Source organism: Psammomys obesus, unplaced genomic scaffold (assembly GCF_907164565.1).
Source record: "Psammomys obesus unplaced genomic scaffold, mPsaObe1.curated_primary_1811, whole genome shotgun sequence".
NCBI lineage: Eukaryota > Metazoa > Chordata > Mammalia > Rodentia > Muridae > Psammomys > Psammomys obesus.
This window is the reverse complement of record NW_026590212.1, coordinates 447890-448439: the sequence shown is the minus strand read 5'-3', so window position 1 is coordinate 448439 and position 550 is coordinate 447890. Positions and strand designations below refer to the sequence as shown.

The window sequence follows — 550 nt, the reverse complement described above, 5'->3', positions numbered from 1 at the left end:
TCCTGAGTCTGGGCATCAGCAGCCCTCCATTTCAGGCTCTGGTAGATATCCGAGTAGGTCTCCAAATCAGTCTGAGGTCAGTGAAGGTGAGGAGCACTCAGAAAGTTCACAGAGGCACAGAATATCCTCCCATGGTCAGCATGGACAGCAGCAAAGAGAGTCAATAAAGGGCAGACAGGGTGTTCCTCAAAGACAGCACCAGCATAGCAGTCAACATCCTGAATCTGGGCATCAGGAGCCCTCCACTTCAGGCTCTGGAAGACCTCCAAGAAGGTCTCCCAACCAGCCTGATATCAGTGAAGGTGAGGAGCAATCAGAAAGTTCACAGAGGCACAGAATATCCTCCCATGGTCAGCATGGACAGCAGCAAAGAGAGTCAATTCAGGGAAGACATGGAAGTCCTCAGAGGCAGCCCCAGCATAGCAGTCAACATCCTGAGTCTGGGCATCAGCAGCCCTCCAGTTCAGGCTCTGGAAAACCTCCAAGAAGGTCTCCCAACCAGCCTGATATCAGTGAAGGTGAGGAGCACTCAGAAAGTTCACAGAGGCAC

General features: G+C 52.2%; 1 protein-coding gene across 1 annotated transcript in view; it reads left to right on the top strand.

Annotated features, from left to right (window-relative positions):
- The window catches only part of LOC129676358 (filaggrin-2-like), a 15579-nt gene that overhangs the window by 13589 nt on the left and 1440 nt on the right, over positions 1-550 (top strand). The window contains exon 3 of the mRNA XM_055606718.1: positions 193-518. Coding sequence (XP_055462693.1) covers positions 193-518 — 326 coding nt within the window. The remainder of the gene's footprint in view (positions 1-192; positions 519-550) is intronic.